The 18,226-nt window shown below is 46.8% G+C and overlaps 1 protein-coding gene across 1 annotated transcript; it reads right to left on the bottom strand.

The window, feature by feature from the left end:
- Positions 1-1,109: 1,109 nt before the first annotated feature.
- MAPK13 (mitogen-activated protein kinase 13) lies at positions 1,110-16,853 on the bottom strand. The gene is made up of 12 exons (XM_024210517.2): positions 16,735-16,853; positions 13,211-13,340; positions 11,667-11,725; positions 10,277-10,385; positions 8,395-8,424; positions 7,893-7,940; positions 6,853-6,967; positions 6,367-6,438; positions 5,740-5,819; positions 5,059-5,137; positions 1,784-1,960; positions 1,110-1,390 (listed from the first exon to the last, which is right to left on the bottom strand). Exons 1-12 carry the CDS (start codon positions 16,851-16,853, stop codon positions 1,311-1,313), a joined length of 1,098 nt encoding a protein of 365 aa, XP_024066285.1. The 3' UTR covers positions 1,110-1,310.
- Between the last annotated feature and the right edge of the window lie 1,373 nt (positions 16,854-18,226).

Below are 18,226 nucleotides of genomic sequence, written 5' to 3'. Positions count from 1 at the left end.
CTGCATGATTTTAAAAAAATAACATATTTTGAATTTCTTTTTAACTCTGTGTAAAAAGATTCAAATATATAATAATTCAATAAATGCGTTTGGTCAGCTTTTGCCTCTATACCTATCTATTACATTACTTTAAAGAACAAAACATACTTTTACATCTGTTACAGAACCATTAATGGGAGACAAAACAGTTCTTTGTACATATGCAGAACTCTTCATTTGAAGCTGATCTCAGAGCACTTCCGAATATTAGGCAACTTGGATTTTGGTGCCTAAATGTAAACACCCAAGTTCAAACAATTTGGCTAAGGTGTCTGAAGTTGGAAACCGAAGAACAGAGGGACCCAAAATTAAAGGCCATTTTTGGAAACTCAGTCTTAAGAATCTTGCCAGCCTTCACATAATGAGTTTGTGGTAAAGCCTGTCAGTTCTGACTTCCTGTCCCTCTCTCTAACTAGTAAACCTGCTGGTTGGCTTCTCAAATAAACTCTGTTTTCCTACCTGAGTCACTGTGATGCCACCTGCAAGTCTTAATTGCTTTTCTAGAAGAACTGATAAAGAAGCAAATAGCACATTGAAGGAACAGTGAGAAGGACCCCCTGAAACACCCAAACCATAGGCGCCTACTCCGTGGGTGCTCTGGGGCTGGAGCACCCATGGGGAAAAAAATGGTGGAGGCTGAGCACCCACCGGCAGCTCCCCTACCAGAACCTCCCCCCAGCACCTCCTGCCTGCCAGAAGGCCCCACTGCTCAGTGCCTGCTCCCCCTCCCTCCCAGTGCCTCCCGCGGATTAGCTGTTTCATAGCGTCAGGAAGCGCTGGAAGGAAGGGGGAAGGAGCGAGGGAGCAGCATGCTCAGGGGAGGGGGCAGAACTGGGCAGGGCAGAGCGGGGTTGAGGCCTTGGAGGAAGGGGTGGGGTGGGGTGGGGTGGGGCCTGGGCGGAGCACCCCCTGGCAGATTAGAAACTCGGCATCTATGACCCGAACTCTTGAAAACCAAGTTAAAAGCCAATTAAAAACTGGTGCAAATGAGTAAGAAAACAAAGAAACACCAGGTAAAATTCTTCCATCTGGGGTTTTAATGAGAAATACATTCATCTTTGGCACTGAAAGATGTTTCTGGTGCAGTTTCCTCCCACAGGACAAAGCCCAACACTCTTGTGTATTCAACATCCTTGTGTTCCACACATGCACAGAAGTTCCACACGCCCATATTGATAAATATCTGGCCCTGAGGTGGTCCAAATCCTGATAGGCATCCTCTTTTGTGACCCAGCAGGGGGACTGAGCCCCAACCTTGGCCGGCCCAGCCACTACAATGACATACCACTCCGCCTCTTGGAGTCCTTCCGGGCAATCGGACTGAAGGACTGAATCTCATTGTATGTATGCCCTTGAAAATGAACAACATGATAATGAGTATCAATAGTGTATATAAAATAATACTGTCACATGATTCTAGAGGGTGTTAAAGAGAGCGTGAGCATGAGGGCACATAAGAGCTGGGGGCAGATTTCAGATGTAGGGGTACATCACATGGAGGCTGAAAGGATAAAATATAGCTGGGTGTTGGAAAGATGTAGGCAAAAGGTATCTTCAATGAGTGCTTAGAGGCTAGGGGAAGAGGATTGGCATGAGACTACAGCAGCAGCATGTGCGTAGGGGGCCGCATACGGGCGTGGGGGTGACATCAGGCATACTCAGCAGGTACGTACAGGACAGTGAGAGGGACTAGGAAGTTCCACACAAGGTACTGACAGCAACCCATGAAAGTTCAACATCTTACTTCTCCACTCATCTATGGAAAGCTTCTCATGCTCCAAGGAATCGTCGTAGGACTGCTGGGCCTCCGTCTCCTCCTCAATGTCTCGGAATTGGTCAAAATATGCATGGGCCAGAGCTTCTGTGGCTGTGAGACGCTTTTCCACATCCAGCTGCAGCATCTTGTCGAGCAGGTCCACCGCTGCAGAAGGATGGGAATACTTGGCTAGGTGAGTGAAGCAATGATATTTAGGATGTCCTGCATATAAAGTCTGCGAGGACCTTGGGGCTCATGCTCCTAGCATCCAAGAATATAATGGGTTTCTAGTGGGCAGAAGTTCCCATCAGTACAGCGGCAGTAAAATCAACAGGCCAAACATCAGCTAGTTTATATCCCAAACTTAAATTTTGTTTGAAAGAATGGAAAGGGGGAAGGGATACAAAACACAAAGAGAAGAAATGTTTCACAGTTTAATGTTTTTTTTTCTGTCGTTTAAGCTTTCCCTTGCAGCGCTGCGAACATAAACATAACCTCGTGCAAGTTATTGAAAATTAGGGAGGGAAAAGTAAAACAGAGCTATCTAGCTTCATTGTTGAAACCAAGCAAGCTTCAAGGACATCAATAGTGAGAAGTGACTTCAAGTTTAAAATTCTTTCAGTTCCGATCTGTGTTGTGGGGGGGCAAAAGTATTTTACAAAGCAAATATAAGCAACCCAAGTAATCTATAAAGTAATCTATACTAGGCTTGGTAAACAGGAAGGCAGGAAATGCCAAAGGCAGGCTGATTTCCTTCTTGGTTTTACTGCTTTAAAGTTTCAGAGTTTGGTGGAGCTCTGCTTACCCACATCTAAGACCTATGAGGGGAAACAGTTCATTGTAGGAGGCTTACTTTTTACCATGAACGCGTAAACAAATTTCAGTTACCAACTTTGTATCAAAAATGACCCGATATCCGATACGCAGTTGGGAAGTGATTCATATACTTTCCCTAGTAAAAGGTGGCTGAAGCAGTGTATGCAACTCTCTGTGCCCCTTGCCAAAGATCGCGCTGCCTTGGGTCTGGGAAAAGAACAAAGGAAAGAGGGGTAACATGGATACCGCCTGGTTTGCTCTAGGCAACTTGATCCTGGAGCTCAATTGTGGCCAAAGTACATTCCATTGGCCAACTGGGGCCTAGAGAGTTCTATAGTGTGATCAGCTACTGGCCTTGTTCCATAGGAAGGTGTGGGAAGCTGCATTCTCCAGGTTCCATTTTACACAATGGTCTCTCTTCGGACAAGAAGCCATGCCGCTTGGCTTACGAGGGAGCATCGCATGCTGTGAACTGAATTATGAGTGCAGGTGCTGTCTGCTCTATTTTAAGCAAATTAGGTGTGACCCTCAAGCTCCTGACTTAAGGCAAATGTGGCCTTCAGTTCAGTAAATCTAATGACCCCAGCCATGATCTAATGACCTCTGGATTCTTGGAAACCAAAGTGAACTGGGTTGTATAGGATTGTCTTCCCTTCGCAGGTATGTCTCCATCCTGTCCTCACAAGTGTGTGTAAGGCCAGAAGTTTCCTTCTAAATTTGTTCATAGAACTAGGTTCCTTTGACTGTAGGAAAAAGTGAGCTTGGAAGAGGCGCCACAGAAGTCTCCAGATGGACTAACATTCTGCACTTAAGTCAGTCCCATTCTCCCCGTCACCACAGCACTACGGAGCTGAGAGATATTTATGACTAAGGCTGGGTTCGCAGTCATGAGAAAAAATTCACAAGTTTGGGAAAAGTGCCAAAAGTCCTGGGTCTTGTTATTTTAAGGGCAGGGGAAGGGAGAGCGCAAAGAACAGCAGAAAACTGCTATTTTAATGTCGATAATAATTGTTTTGCCACTTAATTTTACGTATTGTCAGCCCCCGTGGAAAGGGCTGATAAGTAAGAGAAACATCATTAGCCCCTGTAGGGGACACAGGCAGCAAGAAGTCGTAAGGTCTAAAAGAAAGGAAAAGTCCTGGAGTCCATGAACATTGTGACAAACTGCCTTATAATGGACTGGAAGTGGCGTGGGAGAAATACTGAATGTAAGGGGACTGTTGCCCCCTTACTAACATTCAGTGGGGGTGTTTTGGTTGGCTAGCTCCCAGCACTAAAAGGGGAAGGGTCGATGGCAAATCAGGAGCCTGAGACTGACAGTCCCCAGGAACAATGGGGAGAGGCCAATGCTCCAGATCAGCCTGATTGACAGGGCGGGCAGCCTAATCAGAGAGTCAGGAGGCCAGGGGGGTCCCTGTCCTCCGTGTGAACTGGAATTGCCTGGGTCAGACAGAGTGGGGCTGAGCTAAGGAGAGAGCAGGGGCCCGAGTTAAGCCGCTGGAAGCAGAGCTGCAGCCCCAAAGCCAGAGCACAGCCCAGAGAGAGCAGACCTGCCCTGGGAGGAGAGCTGTAGCAACCAGAGCCCGAGAGGCCAGAGAAGAAGCCCAGGGAGCTGAAGGCAGAGCAGCAGCAGCAGCAGCAGTGCTGAGGCAGTGTGGAGCTGGAGCTGGGGCTGGAGCAGTCCGGAGCTGGAGCAGTCCGGAGCTGGGTGCGGTGAGCAGCTGGGGAGAGTGAGGGGGACCCTGGGCAGTGGGCCCAGCACAGGGAGACGCCTCAGCCAAGAGGCTCTGCAGGCCAGACTTGGAGGGGGATCGTTCCCCCTGACAGGGCGGGGGCGACGCTGGGAAAAAGTGTCCTGCCACCTAGAGCCTGAGAGCGTGTGGCCACTGCCAGAGCAAGTGTCCAACCCACAGCGTCTCTGCAGCACAGCCAGGGCCTGAGAAGGAGCCTGGGACCTACAAGGAACAGACTGTGACCTGCCCTGACGTTCCAGAGACACTGTTTGTGATGTTCCCGCCACAGAGCAGGGTGATGTGTTTCCTTTAACCTTTCCCATTTTTCCTTATTCTTTTTTAAAATTAATTGTTAATTAAACAACTTGTATTTGCTTTAAATTGTATGAAATGATCAGTGGGTCAGGGAGGTGCCCAGTGCAGAGAGAGTACCCCGGAGTGGGGACACCCTTGCCCCTGTCCTGGGTGACCACAGCAGGGTTGGGGGTCGAGCCCCCCAGGAATCCTGGGCCCAGCCTTGTCGGGGTTTACGAGGACTCTGCCAGACAGGAGAGTGGAAGGGGAATCCTCAAGGGCAGGGAGGCCTCTGGGTAAAGGAAGTGGGAGCGAGGACTCAGATCCTTTCGCTAGCCCACTTCACCGGGGTAGTGCAGAAGCCAGGAAAGTTCCCCACAATAGCGGGACCATTCCCCCGCTTACATGAAGATGACTTACCCAGAGGATTGGCTTTGGGGAAAAGCCGGGATAAATCCATTTTGGGAATCTTGGGAAGGGACTGGATATACTTCTTAGCCTGAAAGAGAGAGAGGAATGCACAGCATACAGACATGCTGAAGTCAGACAAAGGAAACTGTAGAAAAGTCCATCGGGTCCGTGCCTAGATGAGCAGGATAGTAGTAAATTATCCAAGACTCCACATTTCTGTGGGCCTCTTTCATGTGAGGAACTGGTTGGGGTTTTTTTTTTTTTTTTTTTTTTACAAATAAGAGAGCCCTACGACACCCCTGTGAGGTACAAAAATATCCCAAGCTTACAGAGGGCTCAACTGGGTTACAGAGAGGTGGAATGATCTGCCCGAGGTCACACAATGAGTCGCCAGCTGCCTCTGGCCCAGAACCAAGGAGTCCTGACTCTCAACTCCTACACTCTCTGTTCACCCCCTTTAAAGGAATACTTTCACTCATTGGTAAATAGGACTTTCTTTTAAAGTCAAATGCTTTGGAGGTGCCACTTGCAGGGATAGATGCCAAGGCCACTGCCTTAGTTAGGATGATTTATGTTACTAAAAACCACACGCAGGCACATGTCAAAGACAATGTAAAAATAACTTATTTTCATGTGGTTTCCACAGCAATGCATTCAGAAGTACAGCCCTAGGCACAGTGTTTTCCTTACCGCTTTGTCCTCCAGTTTCTGCACAAACTCCTCTCCTGGGAGTCCGGTTACTTTCAAGATCTGGGTCAGCTGATCTAGATCTGGCAGGCTGAGTTAAAGGTTATTTAGGGCCAAATCTTGGACCTAGCCAACAGCCCAAGTATGCTGGCTGTGTGGCTAGGAAGGTCTGTGAGGATTAAGGAGAATGAATCTTTACTCCAAATGGCTCCGGGACGCCTAATGCAGAGTCAGAGCTGCAATAGCTCCCAGCTGCTGTGACCTTCCTAGGCAGGCTTTGGTGGCTGGATCTGTGCATCCACAGGGCCTGCTCCCAGCCCCCTTCTGCCATGGTGTGCAAGCAGCCCTCACAGAGCTGTGTTCTGCAATGGGCTTGGGGCTCTGCATGGATAACCTCAGTTCCTCCCCACATCACAGAACGCCACTGACTGGCCAGGGCAGTATGCTTGCAAGAGGACACAGGGCAGAATTTACCTCAGTGTACCAAGTTGACACCCTCCTCCCCCAGTATCCCCACCCTCACATGCCTGTGTAAACGCCCAGTCACAAGTACCCAGAGTGTCCGTTTCAGGCACAGCTAGAGGGCTTCTGGGCCACCCCAGAGGAGTTTGCCCCAATTTGAAAGGATACAATCTTTTCCTTTAAACAGGGTTTTCCCAGTCAGCATTTCTGCCATGATACAACCAACAGACCAGATGTCCACTGTGCAGGAAAAAACCGAGAGGCGCATGAGAAAAGAACAAGGCCGGGAGAGGGAGGAGAAACACAGTTCAGGGGCTTTGTCCTGCTTTGGGGACTACAGTAATGTCTGCTGAGTTATTTAGTCATTGGCGTGGTTTTGCTCCCACCTTCAACCCCCTTCTCCCATCAACTGTAGCTTCTCGGTTACTACAACCTTGGGTTTCAGCTTTCCCAATGGTGACAGCTTTGGGTGGAGCGGTCTCCTGATGCTTGATTAGCCGGGAGCCTCATAACTGCTGCTGGAGATAAGGTGCTTTTTGTTCCTCCTCAACTTAACAGCCAATAGAGGAGGGTTGTGTGTGATCCACACTAACCCTCCCGAGGGGGTCGCAGTAATGATCTCCAGAGAGCCACGGCTGAAGGGATTTAACTCACCGGTCTGGTTGTAATGCATCCAGTTCAGAATGACTTCTGGTGCTCTGTACCAACGCGTCACAACGTAGCCAGTCATCTCAGCGTCTGCGTGTCTCGCCAAGCCAAAGTCCAAGATCTACAGATCAATGGAGGAGGGAGATAGTGAGGGAAGGAAAAGAGATCCTGCAGGCAAAAGAGAACCTGTTTCCATGAGGATATGAAGTGGATCCCATCAGAGAGCTATAGCCTCACTGCTACACCAGAGCCACCCCAGCCAATGGTTCTAACAGGTTTGTCTTAATTGCACTGTGAATTACAGCCAGGCTGCAAAACCAGTTGTAGCCTGCAGCCCCGCAGAAGGAATCTGTAGTGTGTGTGTGACCAATAGAACATATGTTTTAGGAAGGTGGTGATCCTTATTTTTCACAGGACTGTTCTGTGTCCTGTAAGCCAAGCCATTCTCCAACGAAATAACAACTCTCCTATGAAAACATCCTGTTGCTACCTATGTTCCTCCAGCGGGAGCTGGAAATGCTTTGGCCTGACCTTTAGCGTAGACAGGGCCAAATCGCTTTTAGCAATTCCCAGCAAAGCAGGCCCTTCCTTCCACCCGGACTCTAACAAGCCTTTTCTACCAGGAGTTGAAAATGGCTTTGTCTACAATAGGTCTTCAGCTCTAGCCGATGGGAGCGCAGGGGAACTGTGGCTGCCCTCGGTTATCATCCTTGGGTTATTCTTCTAATATAGATGTGGCCCTAGGGCATTGAAGTTCTGTAAGGTATTGCTGTGCACGTCAGAGTGCAGTAGGAACTGCACCCAGTGCAGGATGTTCACTCCAGCCTCAGGCCCTGATTCAGCAAGGTACTGGAGCATGTCCGAACGTCAAGCACATGAATAGTCCCATTGATTCAACAGACACGGTGTTAAATACTTTGCTGAACAGGATACATTAAGAACCACACTGGTACGTTAACAACAGGATTCACGCACTCAGAGCGGTTCACCAGCCACCCAACACGCCGCATGTTTCGCAAGCCATGAAGTGGCACCTTCTTTCCTACCTTTAGTTCACAGTCTTCGTTCACAGCCAGATTGCCTGGCTTCAGGTCCTGCAGCAGACGAGAGCAGAGCAATCAGGACACAAAGCAAATTGCAATTCAACAATATAAATCTCAGCCAAGTCTCAGCTTGGCCTTTGGTTTGTTGTATCATCGCATCCTGAATCCACTCTTGCCACAGCAGTGGAGACAACATCCCAGAGTAGTTACAAGGATTATTTTCTTTTCTGACGCATCTTTCATTAATCAGAAGGCATCACAAAATTCTCCACAGCCTGTTGCAAAATATTGCATTGCCCACAGAGCAAATCCAGGCCAACACAGGTAGGAAGGGAATGAGGCAGCAAAAGGGAAGAGGGAGAACTAGTTTAGGGAGAACTTAAAGGCCAAGGTTCTTAGTGAGAATACGTTCAAGGCTACGGGAGAAGCTGTTAACATTCTGGCTGAGTTGTGCTTCTCTCGGAGAACAGAAATAAAAGCAGAGTAACAGTGCACATGAACTTACCCGGTGAATGATTCCAGCAGAATGAATGTACTGCAATGAAAAGGGAAGCCACAGTGTGATCACCAGCAAGCAAATCTTTCACTTCCCCATAGGAGAAACATGTGTTAGCAACAGAGCCTGTCTATTGAGACCAAAGCAACCTGCATTCTTCTTCTGCAAAATCCCCGCTCCCAACTCTGTGGCTCTACAGCACAGGTCACAAATAGGAAGAAGAAACTCCTGCTAGAAACCCAAGTGAAACCCATTCCCTACACTACGTTCTTTACAATAGCTGGAATTAGAACACTTCTTGAAGAGGCATAGCTGGTATGGCATGGAAGTTACTTAAATCAACTATCATCTTAGAAGCCTCAAACTTATCTAGTGAGCAGGTAAGGGCTCATTGTAAGAAGGAATGTAATCACTAAATTGCATGAGTTGTGGTTATTCTACCTATCAAGTCATATAGGAAGGAAACAGAGTCTAGCGGCTAAAGCACAAGATTAGGAGTTGAGATACTGGTTCTACTCTAACCTCTCCCCACGCTCACTAAGTGATTTTGGGCAAGTCATTTAACCTCTTTGTGCAATGGTTTCCTCCATCTGGGTTTCACAGTGATCTGGGGAAAGAGGCGTTGTGGAGTTTAAGTCCCTAATGTTCATAAAGCACTGTGAGAATTGTAGCTGGAGGGCAGTCTAGTGTGAAGTATTATTAATCATTAGTTCCACAGTTCAGTGTTCAGATTGTTATAAGGGGCTGTCTTTTACCATTCCACTTCGTCATTGTTGGTTTAAAAACGGACATTCTTGGCTCATAGTAACTGAGGAAATTGCATTCCATGTGTTTTCTCTAAAAGCAGATGGAATGAGGGAACCAACAGACGCTCCACTTGCTAAAAGCCTCTTGCCACCATCAATAGTTTTGCTAAGGAATCTTGGGCTGCGGTGACTTGAACAGAACAAGCCAACTGCCTCCCTAGCAAGAAATTGCATGACTTATGATGGATTGAATTGGTTAAGTCACCTGATGACCAATATGAAAAACCAAAGCCACCTCTGATACCTCTGAAGTATAAGTTTTCAATGAAAGCAGGTCAGGAATTTTTCAATTAGCCTTTTTTTGGGGTCAGAAAATAATTTGTCAAAACAAAATGTTTCTGCGGGAGCAACGAAACTTCTGTCAGCAAAAGTTTCTCAAGATGGGAAACCAGAGAGAGACACCTATCCCAGAATAACCAACAGCCCAGTGGTTATGGCTGCCCTAATGCTGGGCTATTGGCTAGTCCGGATCGGCAGGTAGTGTTCGATGTATCGGGGATCGATTTATCGCGTCTCATCTAGACACGATAAATCGATCCCCGAATCGACGCCTGTACTCCACCTCGGCAGGAGGAGTAAGCGGAGTTGATGGGGGAGTCGCGGCGGTCGATTCGCCGCCATGAGGATGGCCAGGTAAGTCGAACTAAGATATTTCGACTTCAGCTACGCGAATAGCATAGCTGAAGTTGTGTATCTTAGTTCGAACGCCCCCACAGTGTAGCCCAGGCCTCTAGTTTTTCATCAAAAATTTTGAAACGTCTCAGTTTCATCCCATTGCAGACCAGGAAAACACTTGAAATCTCAAAGTTTCATGGGATGGGATAACCATTTCCTGCCCAACTCTACTTCCGATTGATGTGTGTTAGATCCAGATTAGTTCAGCAGGAAAAATGACTTTTCAATGGATAAGCATGGAGACATGAATTGTATTATAAGGATGATCCTACAGGTTAGTCTGTCCATGATTTAAGGATCCACTCAGGGATAATACAGAGCGAAGTCTACTCGTAAGGCAGACCTGGTGATTCAATGTGTAAATCCCTCAGAAACCAGTTCTTGCTTTTAACTATTCCAGACCCACCTACCTTCAAACCTTTCAGCATTTGATAGACCAGGTACTGGATCTTTTCATCACTGAACTCATGTCCCATGATCTTTTGTAAATCTGTCCGCATGTACGGCATCACCAGGTAGCTAAAAGGCAGTAAGATAAGTCCCTGAGTCTAGGAGAAAAACATAGGGAGCCATGCTAGCCTTGTTCTCGCTATGAAGATCAGATCAGTTGCAGCAAGCCTTAGTGTGTCACTGGGTTACTAAGACCTGGGGTGGCGCTATGTTTTTTGCCGCCCCAAGCACGGCAGTCAGGCGGCCTTCGGCGGCATGCCTGTGGGCGGTCCGCTGGTCACGCGGATTCGGCGGCGTTTCTACGGGTGATCTGCCGGTCCCGCGTCTTCGGCATACCCATCGCCGAATTGCCGCCGAAGTCGCGGCACCGGCGGACCTCCCACAGGCATGCCGCCGAAGGCTGCCTGACTGCTGCCCTCATGGCGACCGGCACGCCGCCCCCCGCGGCTTGCTGCCCCAGGCACGCGCTTGCTGCGCTGGTGCCTGGAGCCGCCCCAGACTAAGACAACCAGTGAGGAAGTTAAAGTTGCTACCTGCTCTGAAAATTGTTATTTCTACTCTCCTGAATTTGGAAAAATCAGTCGTCCTCATTGTGCCCATTGCAAGATACCAAATATGAGAGCGAGAGAGAAAGCGCTGTTCATAGCTTTAAAGTCTTCCATCATCAGCGATAAGCAAATCAGGTGTGTGAAATAGCTTATGGATTTTTACAGAGAATTTTTCAAAACTGCTGTCTCAGGTCCCAGACTGATCCCCACAGTGCCTCAACCCTGGCCGGTCTAGCTTCACCATCCAAGCTGAAGGCAATGCCCAGCCTCCCCCCGCACCAAAAAAAGAAAAACAGATCAACATAAAAGGTGACAAAAAATAGATTTTTAAAATTGTTTCAGTTTTAGTAGTCTAGGATCTGACAAATATTTTGTTATTGTCCCTGTGCCCTCAATACACCAGCATGACATATAAATCACTACGCTAACATACATCGTTCTATCTTAGGAATATCTAATGTGCCCATTACCATTATATCTAGGTACCAGTTTCTGGTATTTACATGATATAAACCAATACGTCTGATCCATTCTCCCAGAATATGGTGTGTATGAGCTGCTTACTTATATTTTTCTCAGATATTTTACCAACTGGAGCTGATCTGTGCTTCTAACCTTCCTAATGTAATTTTATTCAGGTATCTCTAGCTTTAGATTGGCCCCTTTTCAAATCAACTCATGGGATTGCTTCTCAGCATGACAAACTTCCTTCTTCAAGTGCTAAATCTGCCATTGTCCTGGATAACGACGGAACCTATAGCGAATGCAAACCACTTGGTAAAAAAACCCACAAAAAACTTACAAGTCCTGGAATCCATTGAAGGAGGTGGCTGAGGTGAAGACATCAAGCAACCCAATGACCTGTGGGATAAGTGGGTAAATGTAAGACTGGAAAGTACACACACTGGAAGAGCGGTATTCTCTGTAACAGCTCGCAACTCAAGAGTCATGGGTCAGTGACACTTTAGGATTCCATGTGAGGGATTTAGACTCTCGTCAATGGGCTTTAAGGCTATTTCCTCTCTTACAAACAGACTGAACATTTGTCTGTGCTGCAAGTCCAACTTCACTCTTGGAGCAATAGCAGGGCGGCAGCGACAAAGAACCCACGGAAATGGGAACTGAACATGGAAACTGAATTTTTCTCTAAACTCCAAAAAGGGTGGGGTCCCTCTACATCAGGCTGGGTGTCCATAGGCTATTCCTGGGGGCATTCTGTGCCAAAACAATTAAAAATTCTGTGCTTAAAAAAATGAAAATTCTGCGCACAATATTTTAAAATTCTGCAGATTTTATTTGTCAAATAAATGTAGAGGCTCCAGCATGGCATTGGGGAGCACAGGCCACTGGCTGCACAGAGGTGGGAGATCACTATGCAGCTCCCCCTCCCCCAAAGACACTGACTCAGCGGTGAGGCTGTACCCAACCCTGACACAGTGCAAGGACCACGCCTGCCCCAGAAACACCCCAGGGCCCGGTCCCTCTATGCCAGGTGCACCAAGTGTGGGCAGGCAGGCTCAGCAAGGCAGGATCCAAGGGGGGTGTCCGTGTGGGGGGCTCAGTGGGGTGGGGACCCAGGTGCAGCTGGTTGGGGCTCGTCGGGGTGGGGATCTCGGTGTGGGGGGCTCGTCGGGGTGATCTAGGTGCATGGGGAGTGGGCTCATCAGAGGGGGTTCTGAGTGCAGGGGGGTGAGGCTTGGCGGAGGGTCCGGGTATAAGGGAGTCTGAATATACAGGGGTTGGGCGGCTGGGGGAACAGCTCCCTGCACATGGATCCCTCCCCCTGCAGCTGAGGAACAATGGGTGCAGGAAACAGGGGGAGGGGGGAGTTTGCAGAGCTTCCTGCAGCTCAGGGAGAAATCTGGGGGTGGATCTGACTTAGCCCCGGATGCTGTGCAGGGGAAGAGGAAGGCCCATCCTCCCCAGCCTAGCCGGGACTAGCAGCTGAGCCCGGCACAAGGTAGGAGACACCAGCCAGCTCTTCCCCAGTCCCGCTACCTACCCCACAGTGATTTACCTCTCTACCGGCTGCCCTGAGCACCCGAAACATACTGCTGGAGAGGGTTGCATGACTGCTTTTGTGGCTTCTCTTTGCTTCCCAGTCAGAAAGTAATTTTTCTGCAGGGAAGCAAAGAAATCTGCGGAAGACATAAACTCTGAGCATGCGCAGTGGCGCAGAATTCCCCCCAGGAGTGATTGACGGTGAAGCCCACCTTGCAGCAGCTTCAGGAAAAACATAAGGGCTTTTGTCCCTAAAGTCACTATCACTTGATCTTACGGTAACTCAATAGGAGAAGCTCTGTAGCCCTCTCTCTTGTGTCCGCATGGAGAGAGGCAGCAACTCACATTCTCATGTTGCATGTGCTTCAGCAGCATGAGCTCCCTGTATGATCTCTTGGCAAAGATCACCGACTGGAATGGTCGGCACAGCTTCTTGATGGCCACTTTCTCCCCCGTCTTCTTATCTATGGCTGAACTGTGGCAAACAGATAAAACCAGTTCTGAGTTAAGCAATGAGTTTTCATGGACGATGCAATGTTAATCCAACAAGTAGCCTAAGAGGAAGGGATGGATACTGGAATCCGGAGCTGATCAAGGAAAAATGGAACTTTTTCCTTGATCTTTCCACAATGTACATTTGAAGTCTCAAAATCAAAATTTGGATGTCTTTCTAAAATATATGCTTTAGCCCAAACAGAATTGATGGGCTTGATGCAGAAATTACCAGGTGGAATTCTCTGGCTTGTGTTATGCAGGAGGTCAGATTAGATGGTCACAATAATCTCTCAGGGCCTTAAAAAAAATCTATGAATTAATTTGATAATGTTTGTAAAGTGTTCTGAACATGAAAGTACTTTGTGCTACACATTTGGTATTAACGGTGTATACAGGTGGATTTTTTTTAAAGACAGTTAATAGTATTCAGCACTTGAAAGTGCTTTTCATGTTCAAAAAATGTATAAATATTACTATATTCATGCTCACAACAAAGCTATAAGGTAAGGTAGGTATTATCCCCATTCTATAGATATGAAATTGATGCAAAAACGACAACAGAGGGAGTCAGTGTCAAAACCAAGATTTGGAGTCGAGTGAACTTCACTTTGGAGTTCTTGGCTCCTAGCCCCATGCTGTCAAGAGGGTACAAGAGAGTCCCCCAGTCATATCTGTTATTTATTTCTCCATATGAAGCAATTCAGTGACACCTCTTCTCTCAAAGTCCCGTGGCAGAGTTGCAGAGAAGGCAGGCCTTCGATATAATCAGCAAAGGGATGGAAAGAAAAGCCATCAGCAGCAGTCATCCAGAGACTGCTATGATTCTTCAGATTCTTTTCAGGGTGAAAGCATTTGAAGAGGAACCTCCATAATGAACTGCACCACACCTCGCTGAACCAGTCAACCCTGGATGGCTGTGAAAGATTGCCTGTGTTTTACGGCTGAGAGCTTCCAGCTGCTGCCTTTTGAAGGGAGAGAGAAAGGCAGGGCTTTCTAGCCCAAGCCTCCTTGTTGTGCTGTGCACTTCCCGTCACTTTGCAATTCCTTCTCTCTCAGCTCATTAAACTGGAGAACTGTAAATCAACATGTCTTTCCTGCTGTGACTGCTAGTGGTGCAGCGTGACCAAACCCATGTGAATTTCAGCATTATCACATTGCACACTTCATCCCATATCTACTTCCTGTTTGAAACCAGATGGTCCCTTTTCTCTTCTTATCACCTTTGAAAGGAAAGCAGGGCTCCCTACCACCACCCGTCCACACACTAACAGCCCCTGTTCTTGCTCTGGTGACCAGTAGTGGCTCTAGGATTTCCAAGGGTGGTTGGAGGGAACCACTATGCAAAATAACTGTTTCTAATCTGCAATAGTTGCATGATAGCTAATGGTTCAGACAAGCAATTTTCCAAGCTCCTGGCTGACCTGCGAAGTTAGTCAGTAGCATTTTCATTCAGTCTGTCTCAGACCACCTCTGGATGCAGCCGCATCAGAATTACTCAATTACTCAAACCTGATCAAAACTAACTCTCTATACAGACCTGTGAAATCTGCTATAGAAATTATTAAACAAATATTTTATTTTAACAAAGAAATTTAACAAAGGAATTAGTTTTTCAGGGGAATTGGGGAAGCTTTTGTAACTTGCTCTATTTGCTTCTATTTAAGTAGCCGTAATCGCATATAGAGCTTTAAAGAAACCCAAATATATGGACTATTGTAGAAAGAAACATCCCAGTGGTTCCCAGCAGAGGACAGCAAATCCTAATTCCACAAGCTTCCACTTGTACTTCATCCAGGAATCAGCACCAAAACCAGCAAGCATTCGTCATCCATGGAGTTCTGGCACTACCCGGTTTAGTCTAATGGGTGTCATTTAGGGCAAACAAGCTGCTGTTTTTTGGGAGTTTCCACATCAGCTGAGCTAGAGACCGGTTTTATTTAAGGGAGCAGTAAAGGATTTCTTTTGTTTGTGTTTTTCTTTTTGCTTTAGGCTTCATAAAGAAGATCTGGAAGGATCATTTCTCCCCCTCCTTTAAAATGTGTGTGTGTGTTTTTTTTTTAACCTTTACAAATGTCAAGAATATTAAGTCTGGTTTTCCCTGATTTTGCTGGAGAAGCCTATTAGGAGCATGCACATAGCAATTGAAGGGGCAGAGATGTCGAATCGTTAATAAAGACGAACATTTTGGAGAAAGAATGTTAGCTATTGAAATTAAATAGATATGACCCAAAATACAATTTCAAGTGATTGGAGTGAAAAAAAACCCTTTCTTTCTGTGACTCTCTTTTGCTTCTTGTGCTGCCATAATTCTACTCTTTCTCCAGGGACCTGTCGTCTTTTAAAGTAGACAAAATTTCTATGTCTAATATGAAAAACAAGTAGAGAAAACAAATCTTCCAGACCCTGTTTATGCATCAAAAAACAGCTAACCAGGGTGTAAGTCCAATGGTCCCAGGACTATGAATTAGGTATATTATGTGACCCTGGTAATGACAATCAGGCAGGATATTTCCTGCAGAATACCTAGTACAGGGAATAAATCTCTCTCTTGTCTTTGTGTATTGGTGTATGGACTAGATTCTGATTTCATAAACTGAGAGTAACTCATTAAGGTCAGTGGAGTTACTCTAGATTTACACACATGCAACTGAGCAGAATCTGACCCTATACATTCATTTTTGTATTAGCTGCCTTTGCCCAGCTGATTGGATTGAATGACTATGCTTTGTTTTTCTGTCTGTCTTGTCCCTTCCTAGGCTCAGAATTAATCATTAAACTGGCAAGAGGTTCCAGTCTAGACAGGCTGTATTAGTTTAAACCAGGATATTGGTATAGGACCAGCAGCAGAATCCCATCTTCCCTTTGGGGAACAAGAGGCCCCAAAATCTTTTTTTGGGGGGAAGCAACGTCAACCTTTGAAACAGATTTTTTCCCCCTACAACTACTAGCTCTGCCTAGTTCCTACCCCTGGGACAGAGCATAGCAGGGGCTGGCTGTCCGGTTCATCAGAGAGAGTGAGGAAACCAAGGGACTGAACAAATAAAATCAAACAGAAGGAATGAGCCTCTAGTCCCCATCACCTGGAGCGTGATCAGTACAGCAGCACCTCTCCCCAAAATGTAGTAATTTAGGGTTAGGGAGGCCCAGCTCTTCAGGCAGTAAACACACACACAGAACAGCTGCTCAAGCTGAAAGTGACTTAAGGTATGGCAGGCAGGAAATAAACCTTCATCTAACATGCAAATTTATTTCATAATGGAGGACAGCTAAGAGGCACCTCCCCTGTTTTCTTCCCGTGAGCCATGCTTTAAATACCCCCACCCCGTTCCTTCCTGCCAGGGCCCTTGAAAGAAGAAAGGCCAAGACCTACTCACCAGACAGAGCCATAAGCCCCGGATCCCACTGGATTGATGGAGGTATATCTTCTGGGCAGCTCCCACACAATTTTGTTTACTTCCTGCCTGTAAAAACCTTTGCGCCAGGTTAAGCTCATCTTCTTTTGGCTCTGGACTGACTCCTCCAGAGCACAGGTCTAGGGTGAGACTTCTGGGGGAAAAAGGTGAAAAAACTCCCCTTGTTCCTGTCTTCAGCTGAGAAAGTAAGTCCTGGAGTTTCTTTCTCTGTCTTCATTAGCTGTGTGCGTGAAGGAACATGTCCCTCCTCCCTCCACCCCCACATCAGCCCAAGGATGAGGCATCAGGTTTCAATCTAGACACACCCCTACATCACACAGGTACCTGTGAGGTGGCCCTATCCGAAGGAGGGAATACAGTCCTCCTCTGTCCAAGTAGCCAAGCAACAAACTCACCTGGGCAAAATGCAGAACTGGAAACTGCTGCTAAAACTAGGGAACATCCTAGTCTATGGCTTTCTAGGAAGAGAGAATACAGGACCCACCCTGGTGCACCAATAAATATTTTCTTCATTTAAAAATCCCTTAATGCAGTTAAATGGGTCTTGTAAAAATCAAGGAGCTGTACCTTGGTGGATCAGGATTGTTTTGAGAGAGTCAGGAAATCTAGATTCTATTCCCAGCTCTAGCACTAACTCTCAGTGACCTTGATCAAATCACTTCTATTCCCTTTGGTTTCCCTGCTTGGGTGTGCACGTGTATATAAAGAGGATAAAACTGACCTACCTCACAGGGTGCTAATGAGGCTCATACTCTATTTGTAAAGTGCTTTGTGAGCCTTAAATGGAAGGAACTATATATAGTATTGATATTAAACCTGTCGGTACCCCTCCACCAGGCCAATTTGTATTTGCGCATTCTTGATCACCATAGTGAAGAACTAAGGGTCAGCTCCTCAAAGGTATTTAAGCTCCCATCCTCCATTAATTGCAATCTGACCAGTTTCCCTATGCCAGTTCCTGCAGGGAGGGGAGCAGGTTCAGATCTCATTCATGCTGGGGCTACCTGTAGGGAAGGGAGAGTTTTGAACAAATAATATTGAAGGTAATAGGGCAGCTGATTCCCCCCTCTAAAAACACCCAGTAATTCCCCCATTATTTTTCCCAACCAACTGTTTGCTTTTAATTTTCCTACTGAAGCACCAAAGAGGCAAGAGGGAACGTGATCTGCTCACTTATGCTGGGTGACACAGGGGAGAAGAGGAAATACCATTTTCTACAGTACATGGACCTTCTCCAGAACAAACGGTTGTAGATAACAATGAGATGAAACAGGACCATCCCTCAATAGACTAGTAAGCAACAGTAATTATGTCACTGGTGAGTTCTTGGGTCTTTGCCTTCAGCAGAGGGCAGATGAAAACACCTCTGGTTTTAAAACAGCCTTAGAGGCATGATATGCATCCTCAGTCAGGCAACTAGGCTCCTTCCTGCACTCCAAAGTTAGTTCTGACT

This window comes from Terrapene carolina, unplaced genomic scaffold (genome assembly GCF_002925995.2).
Source record: "Terrapene carolina triunguis isolate 2854851 unplaced genomic scaffold, T_m_triunguis-2.0 Scaffold604, whole genome shotgun sequence".
NCBI lineage: Eukaryota > Metazoa > Chordata > Testudines > Emydidae > Terrapene > Terrapene triunguis.
The sequence above is the reverse complement of the archived record's forward strand: the minus strand, read 5'-3'. Positions and strand labels throughout refer to the sequence as shown.

What these genes read in the sequence shown, in the direction of transcription:
- MAPK13 (XM_024210517.2), bottom strand. Translation starts at nt 16,853, where the DNA reads ATGAGCTTAACCTGGCGCAAAGGTTTTTACAGGCAGGAAGTAAACAAA. An exon ending in AGCACATGCAACATGAGAAT is followed by an intron (nt 11,726 to 13,210) that starts GTGAGTTGCTGC and finishes CTTATCCCACAG; the next exon opens with GTCATTGGGTTGCTTGATGT. An exon ending in ACGAAGACTGTGAACTAAAG is followed by an intron (nt 6,968 to 7,892) that starts GTAGGAAAGAAG and finishes ATTGATCTGTAG; the next exon opens with ATCTTGGACTTTGGCTTGGC.